Source organism: Lolium perenne, chromosome 1 (assembly GCF_019359855.2).
Source record: "Lolium perenne isolate Kyuss_39 chromosome 1, Kyuss_2.0, whole genome shotgun sequence".
In the NCBI taxonomy this organism is placed as follows: Eukaryota; Viridiplantae; Streptophyta; class Magnoliopsida; order Poales; family Poaceae; genus Lolium; species Lolium perenne.
The window spans coordinates 106265613-106290732 of NC_067244.2; the positions used below are offsets into that span (position 1 = coordinate 106265613).

At 45.8% G+C, this 25120-nt stretch overlaps 1 protein-coding gene and 2 long non-coding RNA genes across 3 annotated transcripts; all 3 read left to right on the plus strand.

The window, feature by feature from the left end:
* The first annotated feature begins 4260 nt into the window (after nucleotides 1-4260).
* On the plus strand, nucleotides 4261-4740 carry LOC139832855 (uncharacterized). Its single transcript, XM_071822805.1, has one exon. The coding sequence runs from the start codon at nucleotides 4261-4263 to the stop codon at nucleotides 4738-4740; it is 480 nt and encodes a 159-aa protein (XP_071678906.1).
* A 5357-nt stretch (nucleotides 4741-10097) lies between these two features.
* LOC139838827 (uncharacterized) lies at nucleotides 10098-15243 on the plus strand. Its single transcript, XR_011756690.1, has 2 exons — nucleotides 10098-10175; nucleotides 15007-15243. It is a non-coding gene; the product is annotated as an uncharacterized lncRNA (long non-coding RNA).
* Nucleotides 15244-16735: 1492 nt separating this feature from the next.
* Nucleotides 16736-19926, plus strand: LOC127298602 (uncharacterized). The gene is made up of 3 exons (XR_011756689.1): nucleotides 16736-17015; nucleotides 18358-18431; nucleotides 19715-19926. It is a non-coding gene; the product is annotated as an uncharacterized lncRNA (long non-coding RNA).
* Nucleotides 19927-25120: the final 5194 nt, after the last annotated feature.

The following is a 25120-nucleotide window of genomic DNA, read 5'->3' on the forward strand; positions in this document are numbered from 1 at the left end:
GCTTTTGCTATCTTGCCACACGAGTGTTTGCTTGGGTGCCTTACTCAACGCGACACACACACCTCACAATGCGGGGCCACGTGCAATGTCTCGCAACACTAAACAAGCAATGCTCGATGGGATAGATCGCAAAAAGGAAGAGGGGTTACAAGGTGACCTGCAAGTTATACCTGCGAAGATGGTGGTGGTGGTGGTGGTGGTGTCGATCGCCGGAAGTCGAGGTCGAAGGAGGACGCGAGGAGACGTCCGGTCTGGGGTCCGGTTGGACCGGCTCCTGGACCGGCCTGTCCGGTTGCCGCCCGGTCGACCGGGTTTTGTGCTGGCCCGTCCGGTCTGTGGCCCGGTTGACCGGGGCCGAAACCGGGTTTCGCGGGATGAAGCTTTCTCTCTCCTGTTCTTCACGAAAACCAAGCCAAATCGACCAAATCGAAGGGAAACGATGGAATTGGAGGCTAAAAGTTGGGGAAATAGTAGATCAAGCACAACAACACCAGATCCACGGACCAAAACCACTCAAAACGCAACCAAATCACAGATCGGTCAAGAGGCAATTTAGGGCTATTTTTGGGGATTTTTTGGAAAATTTTCTAGGGACGAAATCGGGTGGGTGGGAGGTCAAATCCGCGGTAACCAAGAGCTGCTGATACCATATGATGAGGTCTAAGACCCCGTGTGTGGCCCGATCTCGCGGATTGACTTCGAAACCAAGGGGGGAAGATGGGAAAACGCGAGGAACACGAAGAACACGGCGATGAACACGAGGAACTCCGAGACTCACGCACACACACAACCCGATACACCCGATGCTTACCTCCGTGGCTCGATGGACCACGCCAATAGAATCTCCGAGGAAGAGACACGCGGTAGAATTCCCCGGGGAGAGATTGGGATTGGAGAAGAAGAGCTTGGTGAGGGAGAGAGAGTATCTTGTACTAGAATCTCACTCAACAAGTTCCAAATCAACAACCAAGGTTGCCTTGATTACAGAGGGATGATACCCAAGGGAGACTAAGCTCAAAGTTAGGTTTGAGTTCAAAACAAGTCTAAAGAGCTAATGAGGGGTTCCAGCTACTTATATAGTCATACACGGCCAGCAAGGGCGAACAGGTACGCGAATGGATAAGTTAAGGCAGTTTGGTGGGGCATTCTCGTCAGGTCCGGTTTGGGGGCCGGTCGGACCGGGCTGTCCGGTTTGGGGCCGGTCTGACCGGGCCTGTGACCGGGCCGTCCGGTCATGGGTCCGGTCGACCGGGCGCCAACCGGGAAACTGCGAAGTTTCCGGTCCTGGGTCCGGTCGTCGTCCGGTACGAGGGAGCTGGCCCGGTTTGCGCCGGTCGGCCGGGCCTTTGACCGGGGCGTCCGGTTGTAGGTCCGGTCTGACCGGGTCCTGGACCGGCCAGCGTCCGTCTCTTCCTTGGAGCGCTTCGTGCGACGTCGGCTTCGGCTTCATGATCATCTCCATGTCCAGTTGCTTCTCCAGTTGCTTCTCTCCTTCCCTTGACCTTGGCGTCTCCTCCTCTCCGTGGTCTTGACGCGCCTTGTACCTAATGACACATAGCACGTCGGCATGAGGTAGCAATCCATCCAAAGGGGTACCAAGATCAAGGGTGGTGAGGAGCGAGTTCACCTCATCATGAAGAGCTTTGACTCGGGCTCGTGTCATCGGTCCACTTGGGGGACTTGTTGGTCTTGGTGTAGCGACGTCGGTGACCGGGGCTACATCAATGTCACTCCAGAAATTATCTTTGTTTATCGTTTACCTGCTCGGGACGAGCAGGAACTAAGCTTGGGGATGCTGATACGTCTCCGACGTATCGATAATTTCTTATGTTCCATGCCACATTATTGATGATATCCACATGTTTTATGCACACTTTATGTCATATTCGTGCATTTTCTGGAACTAACCTATTAACAAGATGCCGAAGTGCCAGTTGCTGTTTTCTGCTGTTTTTGGTTTCAGAAATCCTAGTAAGGAAATATTCTCGAAATTGGACGAAATCAACGCCCAGGGCCCTATTTTGCCACGAAGCTTCCAGAAGACCGAAGAGGAGACGAAGTGGGGCCACGAGGTGGCCAAACCATAGGGCGGCGCGGCCCAAGCCCTGGCCGCGCCGACCTAGGGTGTGGGCCCCTCGTGACGCCCCTTGACCTGCCCTTCCGCCTACAAATAGCCTTCGTCGCGAAACCCCCAGTACCGAGAGCCACGATACGGAAAACCTTCCAGAGACGCCGCCACCGCCAATCCCATCTCGGGGGATTCAGGAGATAGCCTCCGGCACCCTGCCGGAGAGGGCAATCATCTCCCGGAGGACTCTACGCCGCCATGGTCGCCTCCGGAGTGATGTGTGAGTAGTCTACCCCTGGACTATGGGTCCATAGCAGTAGCTAGATGGTTTTCTTCTCCCCATTGTGCTTAATTGTCGGGTCTTGTGAGCTGCCGAACATGATCAAGATCATCTATCTGTAATTCTATATGTTGCGTTTGTTGGGATCCGATGAATAGAGAATACTTGTTATGTTGATTATCAAAGTTATGTCTATGTGTTGTTTATGATCTTGCATGCTCTCCGTTACTAGTAGATGCTCTGGCCAAGTAGATGCTTGTAACTCCAAGAGGGAGTATTTATGCTCGATAGTGGGTTCATGTCTCCGTGAATGCAGGGAGTGAGAAACCTCTAAGATTATGGATGTGCTTTGTTGCCACTAGGGATAAAACATTGGTGCTATGTTCGAGGATGTAGTTACTGATTACATTACGCGCAATACTTAATGCAATTGTCTGTTGTTAGCAACTTAATCTTTGGAGGGGTTTGGATGATAACCTGAAGGTGGACTTTTTAGGCATAGATGCATGCTGGATAGCGGTCTATGTACTTTGTCGTAATGCCCAATTAAATCTCACAATACTCATCATAATATGTATGTGCATGGTCATGCCCTCTTTATTTGTCAATTGCCCAACTGTAATTTGTTCACCCAACATGCTGTTTATCTTATGGGAGAGACACCTCTAGTGAACTGTGGACCCCGGTCCAATTCTCTATACTGAAATACAATCTACTGCAATACTGTTCTACTGTTTTCTGCAAACAATCATCATCCACACTATACATCTAATCCTTTGTTACAGCAAGCCGGTGAGATTGACAACCTCGCTGTTTCGTTGGGGCAAAGTACTTGGTTTGTGTTGTGCAGGTTCCACGTTGGCGCCGGAATCCCTGGTGTTGCGCCGCACTACATCTCGCCGCCATCAACCTTCAACGTGCTTCTTGGCTCCTACTGGTTCGATAAACCTTGGTTTCATACTGAGGGAAAACTTGCCGCTGTACGCATCACACCTTCCTCTTGGGGTTCCCAACGGACACGTGCTGTACGCGTATCAAGCAACCAGCTGACTGGACGAGTCGCAGCTTTGAGTAGGTTTGTCGCCAGGTTGGGAGAAAAATCGATGCCTTTTTACGCGCTAATCAAGCAAGGGGAAAAATTCTAGTGGAATGAGGAAGAAGACAAAGCTTTTGAGCATCTGAAGCGAACTATATCGACGCCACCAGTACTGGTGGCACCCCAAGAAAAAGAACCGTTGTTGTTGTACATTGCGACCACACCTCAGGTGGTCACAACAGTCCTCGTGGTAGAACGAGAAGAATAAGAGAAGATTCATGGAGTTCAATGTCCGATATATTTCCTCAGCAATGTTTTATCACCATCCAAACAGCGCTACCCGCAATATCAGAAGTAGGCTTATGGAGTTTTCATGTCAGCATGGAAGTTAAGACACTATTTTTCGGTGCATCCGATAATTCTGGTCAGTGAGGCCCCTCTCTCGAATATACTGACAATCCAGAAGCGACAGGACGTGTCTCCCTCTGGGGAATCGAGCTTTCCCCTCGGGATATCAATGAAAAAAGAAAGGAGATCAAGTCGCAAATTCTACCGAACTTCGTTGCAGAGTGGATGGAACTCCAAAATGCGGGACCCCCAGATTTATTGAGTACATGGCATATGAATTTTGACAGGTCCAAGAGATTGGAAGGAGCTGGAGCAGGCATAGTACTTGTTTCACCATAGGGCGACAAGATGAAGTACATATTGAGGATGACCTTCCCGAATGCATCCTATAACGAGGCAGAATATGAAGCCCTGATTCATGGGATGAAGATGGCAAAGGCGTGCGGTGCTACTCGCTTAAAAATCTTCGGCGACTCCCAGTTGGTGGCTCAATAGGTGATGAACAAGTGCGACGCAGTCAATGACAGCATGCTAGCGTATAAGGAGGTATATAACAAACTCGAGAAAACCTTCGACGGCTGTGAAGTTAATCACATCAGCAGAGTCAACAACGATGAAGCCGACGTTCTGGCAAACATCAGCTTGCAGTGCCTTCCCATACCGCCTGGAGTCTTTTGGGAAGATATCAGTGAGAGATCAACCAAGGCGAAGAAGGTGCCGAAGCAGCCAAAGAAAAAGGAGAAACCCAAGAAAGACTCGGGGGCTCCAGCAGCTCCAGAAACACATACATCGGAAGACGAGGAGGAACCAGAGGAAGTCATGATGATTCAAATTCCCTGGATGCAGGTTTACCTAGAGTACATCACGAAGAAAGAGATACCCGAAGATCTGGTTGAGGCAAGGCGAGTTATTCGACGATCCAAAGCCTTCACCGTGGTCAAGAGAGAACTATACAAACGAAGCATCTCAGGAGTATTGCAGAGGTGCGTCACACCCGAAGAAGGATGAATTATATTAAAAGACATACACGAAGGAATATGCGGGCACCACGCAAGCAGTCGAGCAATAGCAGCCAAAGCTTTTCGCGCAGGGTTTTATTGGCTGACGACAATAGAAAATGCAAAAGACATAGTACGCACTTGCAACGCGTGTCAGAGATTCGCAAACAAACCCCACTCTCCAGAAGCAGAATTAATGCTGATACCATTGGCATGGCCTTTCGCACAATGGGGGCTTGACATGGTGGGAAAATTACACAAGTCCTGGCCAGGAGGACACGTGTATTTGCCCGTGGCTATCGATAAATTCACCAAGTGGATTGAAGCAGTACCAGTAACTTCGGCAGATGCAACATCAGCGGTGAACTTCATCAAGGGGATAGTTTTTCGGTTCGGCGTCCCCAACATCATAGTTACGGACAACAGCAGCAATTTCACCTCCCGAGAATTCAAGGACTACTGTGCAGGTGTGGGCATCAAGTTCCAGTTCGCATAGGTGGCGCACCTGCAAACCAATGGTCAAGTCGATAAAGCCAATGGTCTTATCTGCAACGGCCTCAAGAAGCGTCTATTAACACCACTGGAGAAAGCGCGACATACCTGGGTCGATGAGCTGCCTTACGTGTTGTGGAGCTTACAAACAACGCCAAACGCAGCAACCCAAGAAACACCATTCTTCTTGGTCCATGGAGCCAAGGTAGTGCTGCCAATAGAAATAGAACACAACTCCCCCAGAGTCGCCGAATATGAAGAGGAAACTTCGCAGAAGGCGCGGGAGGATGATGTTGATGCACTCGACGAAGCAAGAGATGAGGTACTATCAAGAGCAAACGCGTATCAGCAGAATCTCAAAAATTATCACAGCCGACGTTTGCGGCCCAGGTCCTTTCAAGTCGGTGATCTAGTCCTTCGACTCACACAAGATGGACACGAGAAATTTGAATCTCCATGGTTGGGACCGTATATCGTCACTGAAGTTATTCCAGGAGGAGCTTATCAATTGAAGGACAAGAAATCGGGCAAGGATGAACCAAACCTGTGGAATGTGGCGCAGCTATGACATTTCTACGCGTAGAAATCAATATAGTATTAACTATGTAAGCATACATTGTATCTAAAAAGCTCGCAAGTTTTCAGACACACTCTTTTCCTTTCAAGGCACTGAGTGGGGCTAGAAGGTTTTTATTGAGGCAGGCTTGCGATGCTGCAATATAGCATGGTTGAAATAAAAATAGTGATGACATATACTCTTTTCAAGCTAGGCTCGGGGGCTCGAACCCAGCAAATTTACAATATATTCGACTTCAAAGCATCTATCAATTTACACGCCTTGGTTCCATGAAAAACCTCGCAAACAATAAATATAGTCACGCCAGCCGAGACACTCGGGGGTTCAAAGGGAAAAAAGATAACACAAGAGTTTGCTTTGACTTTACATGAGTCTCGTAATAATAGTTACAATATACACTACTTACAGATATATGAAACTCTGCACTTTAGTTCAAACCTAAACGCACTCGAAGGAAAAATAAAAAAGAACTCTCATATCAATCTGTCTATGCTTATATTTTCTCTTGCAGTGCGGACAATCTGTGTCGAATCATCATACCGAAATTCCTTGAAGATATTGGCGTCCACCCTAAGAAGCTCATCGATCATTTTTTTCGGCAATGGGAGACACAGCCGCATTATGTCTGTCAACATTTTCCCTCCTCTTCGACATCTTGAGGTAAAAAGTATCGACAACATTGCTAAAGTCCAACTTCGAGTGGCAGATCTTCAACCAAATCAAGGCCACCTTGGCGCCCGCCACCATTTGAGCCTTCACAAAGTCATGAATACTATGCACGTCCTTAAATTTACCCATAAGCTCGGTAAGATTTCCAGGCTGAGGGTTCCGAGGAAACATAGCATTGTCCACCATGGCCAAAGTGCTGCCAAAGAAGTCACGGAATTCCCGAACTTGGGAGGCTCGATTCTGGAATTGAACGATATAGCGAGTGCGACCTTCATTTGCCCAGAAGTCAATATCATTCGTCCTCGCCAGTCGAAGAAGGACTCCGACTCGCGAGTTTACTCTCTGCTCTTTGGTGGCAGCATCCAGAAACGAACCTATAAGCAACACAAGGAAGAAACAACACAACGTAAGAAAGGATACAAAGAATATCAAGGAAGTGACAAGATAAAAGTAACAGGTAGTGACCTCACTTTACAAAGTGCAAGTCCCTGTGCATTAGTGCTAGTCCCGGATCGAACTGCTAGCACACACAGTTTGAGATGAATTATCAAATAGCAAAGGTCTCAATTACAGCAAATGATCCAGCAGAAGCTAAAATAGTTCGATACAACTTGCATAGCTCAAGGGCTAGCATAAACATAAATCCGAGTTCAACATCAAACAGAAAGCAAATAGCATGGAGTTCCCTTCCTTCACGGATGCCACAGGCAGGCATGTTGGACAAAGACTCGTGATCCTAACATCTTCTTCAGCAGCTAGGGATACCTGCAACATCAAACATTGCAGCCCGAAGGAATCAATACATTTGAAATTGTATTGGCAAGGACACTTTTTGTGGAATCAAAAGGCATCCTACACCTACGTGCACATCTGGCAGGTAGAGCTCGGGTTCTTTTTGCATAAAGCCAATTTTTCCATATCGTTTATCAAAAGATTTTCTTTCAATCTAATTAACATTAACATTGGTAAATCCCCAATGTACCAATTAACATTAGCATTGGTAAAGCCCCAATGTACCTTCCTACCCTTGTTCACCCACCGGTTTTTATTTAAGAAATTGGGATGAAGAGATCTTCGAACAAGAGACTTGTCAGTTCGCTCAAGTTGTCCATAACTGGGGACACGACTAAGTACTTAGATTTTACACGCTCGAGAGGTTGTACACCTTTACCCACATGACTAGGTCAATCCTTCTACCTCATTGCACATTTTGCTCAAGGACAAGTGTAGACCGTGGCCGAGACCTTCTGTGTGTAATCACCCGAACCATTCCCTACGGGCCCGGTTCCACCTACAGTATCCACCTCTACCACCACCTGGCCCCTAGGATCCGGGTTCATACAACATACTTTATCAAGCTAGAGCCATAGTAGCATGTTGTTGTACGGGAAGCTAATGAGCAAGATTTTTCTACAATCTCTTTAAGCCTGGGTGACTTTCCGCAAGTGTGCATTAGCACCCGGGTCTTGCCCCCCTGATACAGCCACCCTCTCCATAACTCCACCATTCACCCATGTAATTCATTAAACTTAGTTGTTTTTCCATAACCTGTATCAAAACCTTTTCCATGGCATAGCAGGTGTAACGGCCCAGGGTAGCACCCCTATTAGATATGTTTGTGTTTTTATTTTGTGCATCATCATGACATCATGCATCATATCATTCATGGTTTTTACAAAATAAAAATTATTTTGAAACCCTAATTAATTTGTTTCCCCTGTCATATGGTTTAATAAACCCCCTCTCCTCTTTCATTTAACAAACCCTAAAATCAAAACAGATACAAATATTATTTTAATTACTTTGTTCTCTATCTCTCCATCTCTTTTTCAAATTAAAACTTTGTTTGAATTGTATTCAAACTCAGTTTGCAAAATAGTTTTGAAAAGAAAGGAGAAAGATATTTTTAAAAGGAAACAACAAAACCTTCCCCTCTCCTTGGGCTCTCTCTCTCCCGTGGCCCTCTTCCTTTCTCCCGTGGAAGCCCATTTCTTTCTTTGCCTCATCCTTTGCTCCAGCCCACCTTCTCTCACGTGTTCTGCTCCTTCTTCCCTATACGGCAACGCATCCGTGCTCCTGCTAGACGCTGTCCAAGCGATGGGACGGCTCCCATGCAGCGCCCCTCTCCCTTATAAGCTCCACCCAAAGCTGCACCAACCCTAGCCTCTTTCCCTCCTCGAGCCGCCGCCACCTTCTTCTCTCTGGTAAGAAAACCCTACCGAACCAAAAAGCTACCGGGCACGCCGTCGTCAACCGCCGCCTTGCCATGAACTCCGTCGATGCCACCTGAGCACGGCAACACGTCGCGCCGATCTCCTCGTCGTCCTCGTCTTCTTCACGGAGCAAAGGACGCCAAGTTCTGCTCGGCAACTTCGTCATCGCCAACGTCTACCCGGCCACCTCGTCGTCCTTGTCTCCGGCTACCTCTCCGCCGCTCCCTCCTCGTCGTCAGCCACCCCAGGGTGAGCAGAAGCATCTCCTCACCTTCCTCCTACCCCTGCATGCCACAGCATCCTTGGATCGAGACAGAAACGAGAGAGAGAACGAGATCGAGTTGTTTCCGAAACGAAAAGGTTGCTCTCTTTGATCTGTTTCACGGTAGCATCTTCCAACGCAGATCCTCGCCGGCACAGGTCACCCCAGCACGCGTATCTGGTACCATTAGAAGCACGGTTTCACCCTCTTTCCAGCAAACTTTGAACCACCCAAAACGGAGCAACACACATGACGCCACCTTCGTTCAAAGTCGGCTCCAGAAAACAGTTTCAGTTTTTAGTTTTCAGTTTCAGATATTCTGTTTCGACGGCCCAATTTCCGGCGAGCTTCTCCGGCGATACCGTGCACCGTTTCCACCCATTCCAGTCTCCTTCGAATCTTGGCACATTCATCTTGCTCAACCTCCTTTGTTTCACTCAAATCGGTGCCCAGATTCGTCGCGGCGACCGCTTTAAAATCCGTGCACTTTCGCTATCTACAGGAACACCCGCTGACACGTTTTCAGTTAGTAGTGTTCAATCTTCAGTTAACCACGCCTCTACACTTCACCTGGTCTGTTTCCTGTTTTCTACCAAATCCAATTCAGCAGCCCACTGGCACCACCCTTGTTCCTTGATCCGAACGGCCTGAGTTCAAATCCTGTTGGCGCGGATTATACCCAACCTTTTTTCATCGCCTTTTATCCAAAATTCCAGAAAATGCTTTTATCTTGCAAAATCAATATCTTTTAATCTGTAATCCAAAATAAAATGTGTTATATATGAAAGTTGATCAGAAAAATGCAAGGATCATGAATATGCCATCTACATGCATGTTTGCATCTCGCATCATGTCGCGCGTTGATAGTTATGCATGTTCACCTAACATATATGCGGAGTATTTCGGTTATCCAACTAGGATTTCCCCGCTCCGTTTAATATTGATGTAGTGCACCCATGCCATGTCTTGCCATGCTAATCAACCATTAACTTTGTCGGTAGAAAGGCAACTCCAACCTTAATTTGATTGTCTGGGGTTCCGACTCCGATTAATATGGATAAGTTGCATTGCACCATCGTTGCCATGCCATGCATATCATCTTGAGCATGCAGGTTCTTCTTCTGTAGTTGTAAGATTTGCATGCGTTGTGTGTTCCAGCATTTACTTCTTCCCGGATAGAATCACGAAGTGGTGTTGTGAGATACGACAAGTTCTTCTGCAGCTTTTCACAGGCGAGCCCTCTCTCTTCACCTATTTTACTCTCTCCCTTGCACTGCTATCCTTATGTTGCGATTCTTTATCGAGTCACATATCCTATTCCACTTGTTTACCATAATAATCCTATATGCACCATTCCTTATCCATAGCCATTGCTTGATGTTTGAGCCTTGCGAGTTGTAGGCGTGTTTAGGGTCTGATGTTTATCTCTATCTGTTATCGGGATATGTTGGGTTGTTGGGAGGTTATCACATGCTATATCAGTTGTTGGAGATACACATGCTTTACTTAATTGTTAACAACTAAAATAGTAAGCAGAGGCATCTGTGAGCCCCTTTGCGAAAGCATCGGAACTTTGACTTGCTAATGTCCCCTAGGACCCGAGTTCTTGTTATCTGTTCCGAGATTGAGCGCTCTACCCGTACGTGGGGGAGTGGGACCCCCATCACCCACTACCTTTCCTCGAGTCTGTTTATTGGGAGCCACAACCTTGGTTTTATTTGCTCATATACACGATACACGATTTACTTCCTGTTGCCTTCGGGTGTTTATATTGTGTACTGTACTCATATTGCGTGCCGACTTATCCTTGGCCGGTCGTTAGTGCCCGCCTTGGACGCCATCGTAACCTCTGGGTCCGTATCAGAGTACGGCCGAACTTCGTCACGGGTAGCTTAGTTGGGTGGCTCCCATTAAACTTTCTCTTGCATTGGGAACGGTCTTGATGTGAGACTCCACCTGTAGTAAGTGGGTTCAAGCATGCGTATGGTTACATTTGGGCAACCCCTGCAGGGTGTACATCTTATCGATAAGCCGTGTCCGCGGTTATGGACGACTTGGAATTGTATGGCTTGATCATAGAACAACTTACACCTTATACTTGTTGTTAATAATCAGATAATAACTTGCGTAGTAATATAGCGCCACTACAACCGATATCTAATAAAACTTGTCAGTAGTTGAGTGCCTTTTACATTGCCTCTTCGCAATTGTTGGAAGGGATATGTGTAATCGGCTGGGTTATGTTTGTGTAGTATTTAACCTGTTACCTTATGCGCTCTCTTATCTTATCTGAGTAGACGGATGTTGTAGGGTGTCTCTATTGGTTATAGTTTTGCTGCCGCTAAACCTACCATATAGCCCCAGGCGATATATATATATACTCGCCCGGCGAGCATAGCCATTTCTAGTCTCGCTAAGTACGTGCCGGAGTTCGTTCCTTGGTACTTACTCTCGCCTTTTCCCTTTCTCTTTTGCTTCCTCCCTTTTGTCGGCAACCGATGGCCCGACTTTGACAGGTACGAGATGATGACGTTAGCAAGGTTACCCTTCCGGCATGGCCCCATTCACCCATGTAATTCATTAAACTTAGTTGTTTTTCGATAACCTGTATCAAAACCTTTTCCATGGTATAGCAGGTGTAACGGCCCAGGGTAGCACCCCTATTAGATATGTTTGTGTTTTTATTTTGTGCATCATCATGACATCATGCATCATATCATCCATGGTTTTTACAAAATAAAAATTATTTTGAAACCCTAATTATTTTGTTTCCCCTGTCAGATGGTTTAATAAACCCCCTCTCCTCTTTCATTTAACAAACCCTAAAATCAAAACAGATACAAATATTATTTTAATTACTTTGTTCTTTATCTCTCCATCTCTTTTTCAAATTAAAACTTTGTTTGAATTGTATTCAAACTCAGTTTGCAAAATAGTTTTGAAAAGAAAGGAGAAAGATATTTTTAAAAGGAAACAGCAAAACCTTCCCCTCTCCTTGGGCTCTCTCTCTCCCGTGGCCTTCTTCCTTTCTCCCGTGGCAGTACATTTCTTTCTTTGCCTCATCCTTTGCTCCAGCCCACCTTCTCTCACGTGTTTTGCTCCTTCTTCCCTATACGGCAACGCATCCGTGCTCCTGCTAGTCGCTGTCCAAGCGATGGGACGGCTCCCATGCAGCGCCCCTCTCCCTTATAAGCTCCACCCAAAGCTGCACCAACCCTAGCCTCTTTCCCTCCTCGAGCCGCCGCCACCTTCTTCTCTCTGGTAAGAAAACCCTACCGAACCAAAAAGCTATCGGGCACGCCGTCGTCAACCGCCGCCTTGCCATGAACTCCGTCGACGCCGCCTGAGCACGGGAACACGTCCGCGCCGATCTCCTCGTCGTCCTCGTCTTCTTCAAGGAGCAAAGGACGCCAAGTTCTGCTCGGCAACTTCGTCATCGCCAACATCTACCCGGCCACCTCGTCGTCCTCGTCTCCGGCTACCTCTCCGCCGCTCCCTCCTCGTCGTCAGCCACCCCAGGGTGAGCAGAAGCATCTCCTCACCTTCCTCCCACCCCTGCATGCCACAGCATCCTTGGATCGAGACAGAAACGAGAGAGAGAGAACGAGATCGAGTTGTTTCCGAAACGAAAAGGTTGCTCTCTTTGATCTGTTTCACGGTAGCATCTTCCAACGCAGATCCTCGCCGGCACAGGTCACCCCAGCACGCGTATCTGGTACCATTAGAAGCACGGTTTCACCCTCTTTCCAGAAAACTTTGAACCACCCAAAACGGAGCAACACACATGACGCCACCTTCGTTCAAAGTCAGCTCCAGAAAACAGTTTCAGTTTTTAGTTTTCAGTTTCAGATATTCTGTTTCGATGGCCCAATTTCCGGCGAGCTTCTCCGGCGATACCGTGCACCGTTTCCACCCATTCCAGTCTCCTTCGAATCTTGGCACATTCATCTTGCTCAACCTCCTTTGTTTCACTCAAATAGGTGCCCAGATTCGTCGCGGCGACCGCTTTAAAATCCGTGCACTTTCGCTATCTACAGGAACACCCGCTGACACGTTTTCAGTTAGTAGTGTTCAACCTTCAGTTAACCACGCCTCTATACTTCACCTGGTCTGTTTCCTTTTTTCTATCAAATCCAATTCAGCAGCCCACTGGCACCACCCTTGTTCCTTGATCCGAACGGCCTGAGTTCAAATCCCGTTGGCTCGGATTATACCCAACCTTTTTTCATCGCCTTTTATCCAAAATTCCAGAATATGCTTTTATCTTGCAAAATCAATATCTTTTAATCTGTAATCCAAAATAAAATGTGTTATATATGAAAGTTGATCACAAAAATGCAAGGATCATGAATATGCCATCTATATGCATGTTTGCATCTCGCATCATGTCGCGCGTTGATAGTTATGCATGTTCACCTAACATATATGCGGAGTATTTCGGTTATCCAACTAGGATTTCCCCGCTCCGTTTAATATTGATGTAGTGCACCCATGCCATGTCTTGCCATGCTAATCAACCATTAACTTTGTCGGTAGAAATGCAACTCCAACCTTAATTTGATTGTCTGGGGTTCCGACTCCGATTAATATGGATAAGTTGCATTGCACCATCGTTGCCATGCCATGCATATCATCTTGATCATGCCGGTTCTTCTTCTGTAGTTGTAAGATTTGCATACGTTGTGTGTTCCAGCATTTGCTTCTTCCCGGATAGAATCACGAAGTGGTGTTGTGAGATACGACAAGGTCTTCTGCAGCTTTTCATAGGCGAGCCCTCTCTCTTCACCTATTTTACTCTCTCCCTTGCACTGCTATCCTTATGTTGCGATTCTTTGTCGAGTCACGTATCCTATTCCACTTTTTTACCATAATAATCCTATATGCACCATTCCTTATCCATAGCCGTTGCTTGATGTTTGAGCCTTGCGTGTCGTAGGCGTGTTTAGGATCTGATGTTTATCTCTATCTGTTATCGGGATATGTTGGGTTGTTGGGAGGTTATCACATGCTATATCAGTTGTTGGAGATACACATGCTTTACTTAATTGTTAACAACTAAAATTGTAAGCAGAGGCATCTGTGAGCCCCTTTGCGAAAGCATCGGAACTTTGACTTGCTAATGTCCCCTAGGACCCGAGTTCTTGTTATCTGTTCCGAGATTGAGCGCTCTACCCGTACGTGGGGGAGTGGGACCCCCATCACCCACAACCTTTCCTCGAGTCTGTTTATTGGGAGCCACAACCTTGGTTTTATTTGCTCATATACACGATGCACGATTTACTTCCTGTTGCCTTCGGGTGTTTATATTGTGTACTGTACTCATATTGCGTGCCGACTTATCCTTGGCCGGTCGTTAGTGCCCGCCTTGGACGCCATCGCAACCTCTGGGTCCGTATCGGAGTACGGCCGAACTTCGTCACGGGTAGCTTAGTTGGGTGGCTCCCATTAAACTTTCTCTTTCATTGGGAACGGTCTTGATGTGAGACTCCACCTGTAGTAAGTGGGTTCAAGCATGCGTATGGTTACATTTGGGCAACCCCTGCAGGGTGTACATCTTATCGATAAGCCGTGTCCGCCGTTATGGACGACTTGGAATTGTATGGCTTGATCATAGAACAACTTACACCTTATACTTGTTGTTCATAATCTGATAATAACTTGCGTAGTAATATAGCGCCACTACAACCGATATATAATAAAACTTGTCAGCCGTTGAGTGCCTTTTACATTGCCTCTTCGCAATTGTTGGAGGGGATATGTGTAATCGGCTGGGTTATGTTTGTGTAGTATTTAACCTGTTACCTTATGCGCTCTCTTATCTTATCTGAGTAGACGGATGTTGTAGGGTGTCTCTATTGGTTATAGTTTTGCTGCCGCTAAACCTACCATATAGCCCCAGGCGATATATATATATATATATATATATACTCGCCCGGCGAGCATAGCCATTTCTAGTCTCGCTAAGTATGTGCCGGAGTTCGTTACTTGGTACTTACTCTCGCCTTTTCCCTTTCTCTTTTGCTTCCTCCCTTTTGTCGGCAACCGATGGCCCGACTTTGACAGGTACAAGATGATGACGTTAGCAAGGTTACCCTTCCGGCTTGGCCTGGGCAGGGTTATGGACGCCAGTGGTTATCTTCAGGACTCTTAGTCCAATTTGTATCTTGTCCGTACTCGGACGTATTCGATCTTCTGTATGAGTTGGATCTTTGTATTGTATATTTGTATCTTGACTCGTTGGAGTCGTTGTTGTAATATATGTTTCTTGTGGGCTCTATTGTAATCCTGTTGTAATGTTACCGCTCGTGTTAATTCCTCTGGCATCACGTGTGTGATTCGTCGCGCACGTCGTGTCGGAGGGCGTCTCTGAATCGATATCGTGCGGATTTCGGCGGGTTCGCTGGAATCCTTATGGTACCGGTTCCGGGGCGTCACAAGTTGGTATCAGAGCTCAGGTTGACGGTACCCCACTGGTCCAGCCTCTAGGATAACCTTGCCAACGGATGTTGTGTCTAGTGTCAAAACTATTTTCTGAAAACTCGTTGGATAGATCTAATTAGCTCTGTTTTTCTCCTTATCTATATTCTTTCTCCTCTTACCTTTTCGAGTTTTGAGTCTTCTCTCTTATCTGTTTCTCCGAGTCTTAGGTTCCGATGTGGGTTGGACGATCTCTGCCTTAACCTAATAGGACCGATCTCTGATGACCTTCCGACAGAAGTACGTCACCGACGGCAACCTTGTCATCTCCGATTGATATCATCCTTATTTTGTGATCCCTCTTCAATCCCCTGTACTTTGACCCAATCGAATCCTTCCTGACAATGCTTGTCGATATCGCCAATCTGAGATCCGAGAGTTGGTTACGCGATTCTCCTATTTATGTTCAGGGTTAATAGTTTGGGTGCGGGATGGATTGGCCCCCATACCGACTACTCTTACTATTCGCCCTTGTTACCTGAATTGGTGGATCCGTGTGAATGTTACTCCTTCCTTTGTTTCTCCGGAGTCATCATCGTCATCGGAATAACGACTTCTTGTTGGTGGTGTCGACCGATCAGCATGGAGCAAGAATTCTTGTTAGTGGTGTCGAGGAGATCGACACGCCGCCTGAAGATCCGATAGTTCCACCTCTCTCCCCCGTACCTGGACGTGGGATCTCGGGGTGTGATCCCTTGTTAGTGGTGTCGATTGTAACGGCCCAGGGTAGCACCCCTATTAGATATGTTTGTGTTTTTATTTTGTGCATCATCATGACATCATGCATCATATCATCCATGGTTTTTACAAAATAAAAATTATTTTGAAACCCTAATTATTTTGTTTCCCCTGTCATATGGTTTAATAAACCCCCTCTCCTCTTTCATTTAACAAACCCTAAAATCAAAACAAATACAAATATTATTTTAATTACTTTGTTCTCTATCTCTCCATCTCTTTTTCAAATTAAAACTTTGTTTGAATTGTATTCAAACTCAGTTTGCAAAATAGTTTTGAAAAGAAAGGAGAAAGATATTTTTAAAAGGAAACAGCAAAACCTTCCCCTCTCCTTGGGCTCTCTCTCTCCCGTGGCCCTCTTCCTTTCTCCCGTGGCAGCCCATTTCTTTCTTTGCCTCATCCTTTGCTCCAGCCCACCTTCTCTCACGTGTTCTGCTCCTTCTTCCCTATACGGCAACGCATCCGTGCTCCTGCTAGTCGCTGTCCAAGCGATGGGACGGCTCCCATGCAGCGCCCCTCTCCCTTATAAGCTCCACCCAAAGCTGCACCAACCCTAGCCTCTTTCCCTCCTCGAGCCGCCGCCACCTTCTTCTCTCTGGTAAGAAAACCCTACCGAACCAAAAAGCAACCGGCCACGCCGTCGTCAACCGCCGCCTCGCCATGAACTCCGTCGATGCCACCTGAGCACGGGAACACGTCCGCGCCGATCTCCTCGTCGTCCTCGTCTTCTTCACGGAGCAAAGGACGCCAAGTTCTGCTCGGCAACTTCGTCATCGCCAACGTCTACCCGGCCACCTCGTCGTCCTCGTCTCCGGCTACCTCTCCGCCGCTCCCTCCTCGTCGTCAGCCACCCCAGGGTGAGCAGAAGCATCTCCTCACCTTCCTCCTACCCCTGCATGCCACAGCATCCTTGGATCGAGACAGAAACGAGAGAGAGAACGAGATCGAGTTGTTTCCGAAACGAAAAGGTTCCTCTCTTTGATCTGTTTCACGGTAGCATCTTCTAACGCAGATCCTCGCTGGCACAGGTCACCCCAGCACGCGTATCTGGTACCATTAGAAGCACGGTTTCACCCTCTTTCCATCAAACTTTGAATCACCCAAAACGGAGCAACACACACGACGCCACCTTCGTTCAAAGTCGGCTCCAGAAAACAGTTTCAGTTTTTAGTTTTCAGATTCAGATATTCTGTTTCGTCGGCCCAACTTCCGGCGAGCTTCTCCGGCGATACCGTGCACCGTTTCCACCCATTCCAGTCTCCTTCGAATCTTGGCACATTCATTTTGCTCAACCTCCTTTGTTTCACTCAAATCGGTGCCCAGATTCGTCGCGGCGACCGCTTTAAAATCCGTGCACTTTCGCTATCTACAGGAACACCCGCTGACACGTTTTTAGTTAGTAGTGTTCAATCTTCAGTTAACCACGCCTCTACACTTCACTTGGTCTGTTTCCTGTTTTCTATCAAATCCAATTCAGCAGCCCACTGGCACCACCCTTGTTCCTTGATCCGAACGGCCTGAGTTCAAATCCCCTTGGCGCGGATTATACCCAACCTTTTTTCATCGCCTTTTATCCAAAATTCCAGAATATGCTTTTATCTTGCAAAATCAATATCTTTTAATCTGTAATCTATCAAATCCAATTCAGCAGCCCACTGGCACCACCCTTGTTCCTTGATCCGAACGGCCTGAGTTCAAATCCCCTTGGCGCGGATTATACCCAACCTTTTTTCATCGCCTTTTATCCAAAATTCCAGAATATGCTTTTATCTTGCAAAATCAATATCTTTTAATCTGTAATCCAAAATAAAATGTGTTATATATTAAAGTTGATCAGAAAAATGCAAGGATCATGAATATGCCATCTATATGCATGTTTGCATCTCGCATCATGTCGCGCGTTGATAGTTATGCATGTTCAGCTAACATATATGCGGAGTATTTCGGTTATCCAACTAGGATTTCCCCGCTCCGTTTAATATTGATGTAGTGCACCCATGCCATGTCTTGCCATGCTAATCAACCATTAACTTTGTCGGTAGAAATGCAACTCCAACCTTAATTTGATTGTCTGGGGTTCCGACTCCGATTAATATGGATAAGTTGCATTGCACCATCGTTGCCATGCCATGCATATCATCTTGAGCATGCCGGTTCTTCTTCTGTAGTTGTAAGATTTGCATGCGTTGTGTGTTCCAGCATTTGCTTCTTCCCGGATAGAATCACGAAGTGGTGTTGTGAGATACGACAAGTTCTTCTGCAGCTTTTCACAGGCGAGCCCTCTCTCTTCATCTATTTTACTCTCTCCCTTGCACTGCTATCCTTATGTTGCGATTCTTTATCGAGTCACGTATCCTATTCCACTTTTTTACCATAATAATCATATATGCACCATTCCTTATCCATAGCCGTTGCTTGATGTTTGAGCCTTGCGAGTCATAGGCGTGTTTAGGATCTGATGTTTATCTCGATCTGTTATCGGGATATGTTGGGTTGTTGGGAGGTTATCACATGCTATATCAGTTGTTGAAGATACACATGCTTTACTTAATTGTTAACAACTAAAATTGTAAGCAGAGGCATCTGTGAGCCCCTTTGCGAAAGCATCGGAACTTTGACTTGCTAATGTCCCCTAGGACCCGAGTTCTTGTTATCTGTTCCGAGATTGAGCGCTCTACCCGTACGTGGGGGAGTGAGACCCCCATCACCCACTACCTTTCCTCGAGTCTGTTTATTGGGAGCCACAACCTTGGTTTTATTTGCTCATATACACGATGCACGATTTACTTCCTGTTGCCTTCGGGTGTTTATATTGTGTACGGTACTCATATTGCGTGCCGACTTATCCTTGGCCGGTCGTTAGTGCCCGCCTTGGACGCCATCGCAACCTCTGGGTCCGTATCGGAGTACGGCCGAACTTCGTCACGGGTAGCTTAGTTGGGTGGCTCCCATTAAACTTTCTCTTTCATTGGGAACGGTCTTGATGTGAGACTCCACCTGTAGTAAGTGGGTTCAAGCATGCGTATGGTTACATTTGGGCAACCCCTGCAGGGTGTACATCTTATCGATAAGCCGTGTCCGCCGTTATGGACGACTTGGAATTGTATGGCTTGATCATAGAACAACTTACACCTTATACTTGTTGTTAATAATCTGATAATAATTTGCGTAGTAATATAGCGCCACTACAACCGATATCTAATAAAACTTGTCAGCCGTTGAGTGCCTTTTACATTGCCTCTTCGCAATTGTTGGAGGGGATATGTGTAATCGGCTGGGCTATGTTTGTGTAGTATTTTACCTGTTACCTTATGCACTCTCTTATCTTATCTGAGTAGACGGATGTTGTAGGGTGTCTCTATTGGTTATAGTTTTGCTGCCACTAAACCTACCATATAGCCCAGGCGATATATATATATACTCGCCCGGCGAGCATAGCCATTTCTAGTCTCGCTAAGTACGTGCCGGAGTTCGTTCCTTGGTACTTACTCTCGCCTTTTCCCTTTGTCTTTTGCTTTCTCCCTTTTGTCGGCAACCGATGGCCCGACTTTGACAGGTACGAGATGACGACGTTAGCAAGGTTACCCTTCCGGCTTGGCCTGGGCAGGGTTATGGACGCCACTGGTTATCTTCAGGACTCTTAGTCCAATTTGTATCTTGTCCGTACTCGGACGTATTCGATCTTCTCTATGAGTTGGATCTTTGTATTGTATATTTGTATCTTTACTCGTTGGAGTCGTTGTTGTAATATATGTTTCTTGTGGGCTCTATTGTAATCATGTTGTAATGTTACCGCTCGTGTTAATTCCTCTGGCATCACGTGTGTGATTCGTCGCGCACGTCGTGTCGGAGGGCGTCTCTGAATCGATATCGTGCGGATTTCGGCGGGTTCGCTGGAATCCTCATGGTACCGGTTCCGGGGCGTCACAGCAGGTAACAACTAAATTTAATGGAGGCTAAGGGAGTCTAGGAGTGGTGTAGCTAAACTACTAGGATTTATTAGTAGGCAAAAAGCATAAACCCTAGGCATGTCTACTATAAAGACACTACAGTGCAAGAATTAAAACTGGGACTTTTGGTGTGTGTCACATGACTTTTTTAGCGGGAGGAGTTTCAATCTTCACAGTCACAAAGGTTGCAGCTGTCATAATCGCAATCCACAAGCATACACACGTAGCACCATAAACACAGTGCGAAACACAAATGCACAAACATAGACATGAGATGCATATGAGATTTACACGAGTGCACTCGATTTATTATTCTCTGGTTGTCACTATATGCATGATGACATGAACCACATTTTAATTTTCCGAAAACATTTAAAGCATTTCATTTTAGTTTGTGAAGCCAAAGTGCTTCCTTTTAGGGTTCTGCAGTATCTGCACACGAAAGTTCGACAAAAGGCCCATGCAAATATTTTGTAATCTATATGTTCCACTGATTCCAGAAAGTATTTATTTTGTATGATTTGGATGTGTGAAACATTTTATATGTCTATGTAAGCCATTTAGATGGTTCTGCAAAAACAGTAAACAAAAGTTGTGCTACAGTGACATGAAATGTGTCTATAATGTTGTACACATTTTACTGATTCCAATGATATCTCATTTGCAATTTTTGGACGTGTAGATCTCAAGATGCGATTTTTTACAAAGCGCTGTTAAAACGAAAACTAGGGTGTGCCAGTACACATGGCGCTCTGCTATTGGCTGATACCTCTTCGCGCGGATTAGCGTTATAAGCCGTTGGATCTAACTGAAATGAACGGCCAGATTTATTTGCAGAGATGGGGAAAAGAAAATGAGTTGTGCTCACGTGGCAGTGAAATGACGCACGCATGGCAGTTGACGAGGCGGCTAACGTGGCGGCTGCGAGGTGAGCTCGCCGGCGGCGGTGGTCGGCGGCGCTGCGGCAGTTCCCGGAGGCAGCGAGCTGGTGGACGGGGTGCGGCGCGGGGCGGCGAAGCTGGGGGCGGCGGCGGCTTGGCCTGGCTCGGCCCGTGGCGGCGCTGGCCGGCGGATGGAGGCGGCGCGGTGGCGGGTGGCTCCGACGAGCTATTTGGGCAGCCCTGGGGCGGGATCGAGAGGGAGAGTAGGGGGAATTGGAAGAGGGGGCCGGGCTTTATAGGGGGAGGGGCTCGGTTGGAGGGGGACGTGGGGAGGTGGGGAAAGTGGGGGAAGGTGGTGGCCGGCGCTGGTCTGTGCGTGCGTGGAGATCGCGGGGGTGCGGCGCGCGGTTGGGGACGAAGGGCGACGGGATCGTGGCGCGCGGGTGGGCTGGAGGCAGCTTGGTGCGGCCCCGGGGGGAAAGAGAGGAAGGGGGCGCGGGGAGGCCTGGCCTGGATGGGCCGCTGGCCGACTGGGTCGGCCCAGTTCGGCCGTGCCCTTTCTCCTTTTTTTTTGTTTTTTTCCTTCTATCTCTTTCTCTTATTTGAAATTGCATTTGAGGCGCCAAAAATAGTCGGAAAAATGCTAATAAGATACCGTTGGATTCCTTGTGAAAAATCCTTCACTTTGGAACCATGTTTGAAACAAAAATAAATACCTTTAAAACCAAAGTTGGCATATACGCCTAAGTGGTTATTCGTGCCATTTCGGGGTTCGGGGTTTTAAAACGAATTTGAATTTCCTAAAATGCAACGATGTCATGATTCTTATGAATATAATTTATGAAGTTAGGAATTTTGAAAATTGGGATGTTACAAACCTACCCCCCTTAAGAGTATTCTCGCCCTCGAGAATCGGAGTGGCTAGCAAATAGGTGTGGGTGATCTTCACGTATGTCATCTTCTCGTTCCCGTGTAGCTTCTTCCTCTGTGTGGTGGTTCCACTGGATCTTGCAAAATTTGATCGTCTTCGTACGGGTCACTCTTTCTGCTGTCTCCAATATCTTGATCAGCTTCTCTTCATATGTGAGATCACTCTCCAACTGAACTCCCTCAAGTGGCACTGTATCTCTCAATGGGGTCTCCGCCATTTCTGGGTGACACTTCTTCAGTTGGCTTACATGGAACACACTGTGAACTGCAGCTAGAGATTCTGGCAGTTCCAACTCATATGCTACTTCACCTTTGCGAGCCAGGATCTTGAATGGTCCTACAAAGCGGGGTGCTAACTTTCCCTTGACTCCAAATCTTTTCACACAACGTAGGGGTGAGACTCTTAGGTATGCTCTATCACCTATTTTATAGGTTACTTCCCTACGCTTCGAGTCAGCATAGCTCTTCTGTCTAGATTGGGCTATCTTCAATCTATCTCTGATCAGTCTGACCTTCTCTTCGGCATCCTTGATTAGGTCCGGGCCAAACAAACTTCTTTCTCCTACGCAACTCCATAGTAATGGGGTGGTGCACTTCCTTCCATACAATGCCTCAAAGGGTGCCATACCAATACTAGCTTGGTGGCTATTGTTATATGAAAACTCTGCATAAGGCAGATTTTCATCCCAACTTGATCCATAGTCCAATGCACAAGCTCTTAACATGTCTTCCAAGATTTGATCACTCTTTCAGTCTGTCCATCAGTCACAACAGGACCCCCCTTTCAGCAATGCATGGATGCGTTGCCGAATGTCTAAATAAGCGTTGGTAAGGAATTTACCAACGGATCGACAAAGTGTTGCCATTGGTGGCGTTGCAAGGCTCTACAACAATGCATATACATGCGTTGGTAACCTATGTGTAGAAGCGTTGTAAGATAGCACCGTATGTATTGAAATCCTAACAACACATCACATGCGTTGGTGGTTACCCTGGATGAATGGTGCTTTAATGGACACACATGTCAGTAGATCCCTTAAAAGGATTGATGACTTTTTACATACTGCCAACAAAGATTATTCGGTCATTTGCGATAGTGCAGATGGACTGCTATATTGTGAATAGAAAGACGTAATACTATATTATATCAACTCTGATGTTTTACAAGGAACATGTTCCATACAACTAATTTATGTTTCATTCTAAACATTGACCATGAAAATAACATCCTAAGACATAGTGCAAGACTATCTAGTAGTAGAAACATCCACATCCTTGCTATCATCATCTCATCCAGGCATCATCCATTTATCTTGGCAATCTACAATCAGAAAAAAGATATATCTCAATAATATACCATTAAAGAGAAAAACAAAGTTAACAAGTTAATTAAGTGGAGCAACATGCAAAGGTTGATATAAATTTTCCTCCTGCTCAAATAATTTTGACCATTTAGAGTGGTCGGCTCAACTAGTCGGATTTTGGTATATGTTGCATCAGCACACCAGCAAAAAAATCATTTTATATCCAGGATTTCTTCTTATGAGTGTAACAAGAGAAACATTCTTGTTTAGATTTCTTGAGCTCTTAAGAAATAATACAGTTCCAACCTATTCATACCAAATAATATAGCAAGACACCTTTCTTCTTCATGGTTGCATGTCCATGTCATTGAGAAAGTTTTCCTTACACTTATGTGAAATGAAAGAGATTATTATTTTTCTATAAAAATACGAACATGTGCTATTTATTTAGGCAGCCATGCACGCACTACCATCAGATTCCATCAGACTATTCTGTTTCCCAGCGGTATCAAATTCTTGATTGACGATCACCATATACTCTCTCTGATTGAAAACCAAATAAGACTAAGATCATGTTTATTTCGTTGATTTTGATTTTTATTAAACCTTCGTACAGATGCAAACCAAATAAATATTAGTACATGTATCACATAATGGAATAGTTATTTCAATTTATTGGTCTTTCAGAGTTTTCCGTCTTCTCATTTAGTTTTATAGCATTTGAGTGTCTTGGATTTTCACGTGCTGTTCAATCTTATCAGAAGTTGATAGTACATGAAACTGATTAGGATTCAGAACTAGTCCTAGCTCATGTACATCAGTACATGTCCAGGCTTACCTAGGATTGTAGTATTGAAACCATTTCATTTACAAGCTATCTTTCTGGTGTCCCTAGAATTAGGCTTGTGCGCTATCCGTCACTTTAAATCATCCTAAATACTCCCCGGGTCCTATTTAATCGACGGGTTGTGAAGAGAGGTACTACCTCCGTTTCGGTTTAATAGACACGCAGTTTAAGATAAATTTTGACCATTGATTTAGTCAACAAAATATAATTTTTATGTCTACAAAATCTATATCATTGGATTCGTATGCAAAAAAACTTTCCAATGATATAATTTTTGTGGCATATATTTCATATTTTATTGACCAAAATAATAGTCAAAGCAATTTCTTAAACTACGTGCGCGCCTGTTAAACTGAGATGGAGGGAGTAGTAATAATGGATGTAGTCCCCCGTTCATTAAATGTGACAAGACGTAGGGCATGTATAGTGCAAGTTATTAATGAGGAGAAAAAATGAAGGAATCAGAATCACTTACATTAAGTACACACAAGTTGGCATTGCACATTCATCCATATTTCTGCGGTCCTGCACTAGCTAGTAGCTACACATGCCTTGATCCTTCCAGAAACTGAAGACATACAAAGCCACAATAATAAATTATGCTTCCACACAATTAGCCGAGCAAAGTACTTCAGTAAATCTCTTGTAGATGCACATGCATAGTCAACTGCTTGGAACTGATACATATGGAATTTCGTTACTATTAGTATAGTTATAAAATCACAATAAAAACATCATTAAGGTTCACCAAATAAAGGAATCATGTCATGCCATAAGCTTACCAGAGGTAACCGCACTTACAGAGATCGATCAGTCTAAGAGATGCGGCCAATGAACACCCGTGACTCACAGCTACCTAGGATCAGTCAACTGTGGTGACCCTGCATACCACTGCATGTTGTAGTATGCCAGTCGTTGACATAACATTCACGAAGTACCATTCCGCAAATATTACATCTCTCAGAGTAGTACAACAGAACATAGCAGGTCCATAACTAATTCATTTAATATTACAATCATCATACACATATCGTCTCGGAGCTCCTCTTG